General features: G+C 41.5%; 1 protein-coding gene across 1 annotated transcript; it reads right to left on the bottom strand.

The window, feature by feature from the left end:
• Positions 1–213: 213 nt before the first annotated feature.
• On the bottom strand, positions 214–1,115 carry LOC137763780 (glycine cleavage system H protein, mitochondrial-like). Its single transcript, XM_068542254.1, has one exon. The coding sequence runs from the start codon at positions 1,113–1,115 to the stop codon at positions 594–596; it is 522 nt and encodes a 173-aa protein (XP_068398355.1). The 3' UTR covers positions 214–593.
• Between the last annotated feature and the right edge of the window lie 445 nt (positions 1,116–1,560).

Consider the following 1,560-nt stretch of genomic DNA (forward strand, 5'->3'; position numbering starts at 1 on the left):
TCAGGAAGTAGAAGAGTGAGACCCACACTTGCTATTTTTTTTTTTTTAATTAAGAAGTTGAATATTTTATTATTAAACTGTTTCTTATTTTCCTGCAAGGCTGTTGCTTCACTGTATAAAAATAGCACCAGCAAACACAGTATATTGCAAAATTAAGATAGTAATGTTCTTCACTGGGCACTATACAACTAACAAACTTTTCTCCACTGTCATTTATTTCCAGTGGCAAGTTCATTGAGTATTTTGACCCAAATCCAGGGATGGCGGTAAGCAAGTTACAATATTATATAAGGTTAAGATAGCAATGTTATCCTTGAATTACATAATTTTTATAACTAGTTTTACCACAGATAATTTCAGGAATTCTGAGTATTATAACTGGAGACTAGCCTAAAAATCACAGGGTGTTGTGAAAAAGATGCATAGTGTTTATCTGAAATCATTAGGAAGTTAAGGGGTATTTTCTTCAGGCAACATTGTTTCAAGTAGTTTCTTTTGCTAAAAGTTGCTTTTTAAAAATCTATCCACCACTAATTTAAGACAACTATGCTAGATTAAGTTGTTTCAAACTAGTTTATTTAGGGGTTCCATTTTCACTCCTCAATAGATTTTATGTATTTCTCATATGCTTCTTCACTCATTAGTTCATCTAGTTCTGAAGGGTTACTGAGTGTCATCTTGATCAGCCAACCATCTTCATAACAAGATTTGTTGACAAGTCCTGGATTTTCTGCTACAGCTTCATTAATTTCAGTTACTTCTCCTGATAGAGGAGAACAGAGTTCACTAGCCGCTTTCACACTTTCCAAAGCACCAAATTCCTCTTGTTTGTTCAATTTTGTCCCAACTTCAGGCAGACTACAGTAAACAACATCTCCCAAAGCTTCCTGTGCAAAATTGCTGATTCCCACTGTTCCAACACCGTTTTCTGTTGTTACCCATTCATGTTTGTCTGTGAATTTATGACCCGACAGCAGAGCGGGGCCGGTGCGCAGCGCCCGGACGGCGCCCACCCGCAGTCCCCAGGGCCGCGGCGGGCAGGGCGCGTTGGGCGCAGAGATGGCGCGCAGGCTGCAGATCGCGGCCCGCACGCTGCGCGCCACTTGCAGCGCCATGTTCGCAGGGGTGCAAAGGCTATTTTTTTTTTTTTTATTAAATTTTTGGCTGCACCATGCAGCCTGTGGGATTTTAGTTCCCTGACTAGGGATTGAACCTGGGCCGTTGGCAGTGAGAGCGTGGACTCCTAACCACTGGACCACCAGGGAATTCCCCACACTTGCTATTTTTCTAAAATAAGGTCCCAGGAAACTTTACGATCACAGAGTCAACTATCAGTAGGTAAACTATGTCCTATGTCCCCTCCTTTTTGCATCATGGGGCGCAGAAAGAGATAGAGGGCTTCCTTTCTCTATCACATGCAAAATCTGTTATCCTGTCTCCTCATTTTAATGATATTCTCCTGGCTGAATTCCAGTGTCTTCTCGACTGTGAGTCATCAGTGCTACTTGTGCATAGAATTGAATGTTCAGGGTTCCTCATTTTGAAGCAGGACAGCAGTTC

This window comes from Eschrichtius robustus, chromosome 4, assembly GCF_028021215.1.
Source record: "Eschrichtius robustus isolate mEscRob2 chromosome 4, mEscRob2.pri, whole genome shotgun sequence".
NCBI classification, from domain to species: domain Eukaryota; kingdom Metazoa; phylum Chordata; class Mammalia; order Artiodactyla; family Eschrichtiidae; genus Eschrichtius; species Eschrichtius robustus.

Coding starts and splice junctions, on each gene's coding strand:
- LOC137763780 (XM_068542254.1), bottom strand. CDS start 1,115: ATGGCGCTGCAAGTGGCGCGCAGCGTGCGGGCCGCGATCTGCAGCCTG.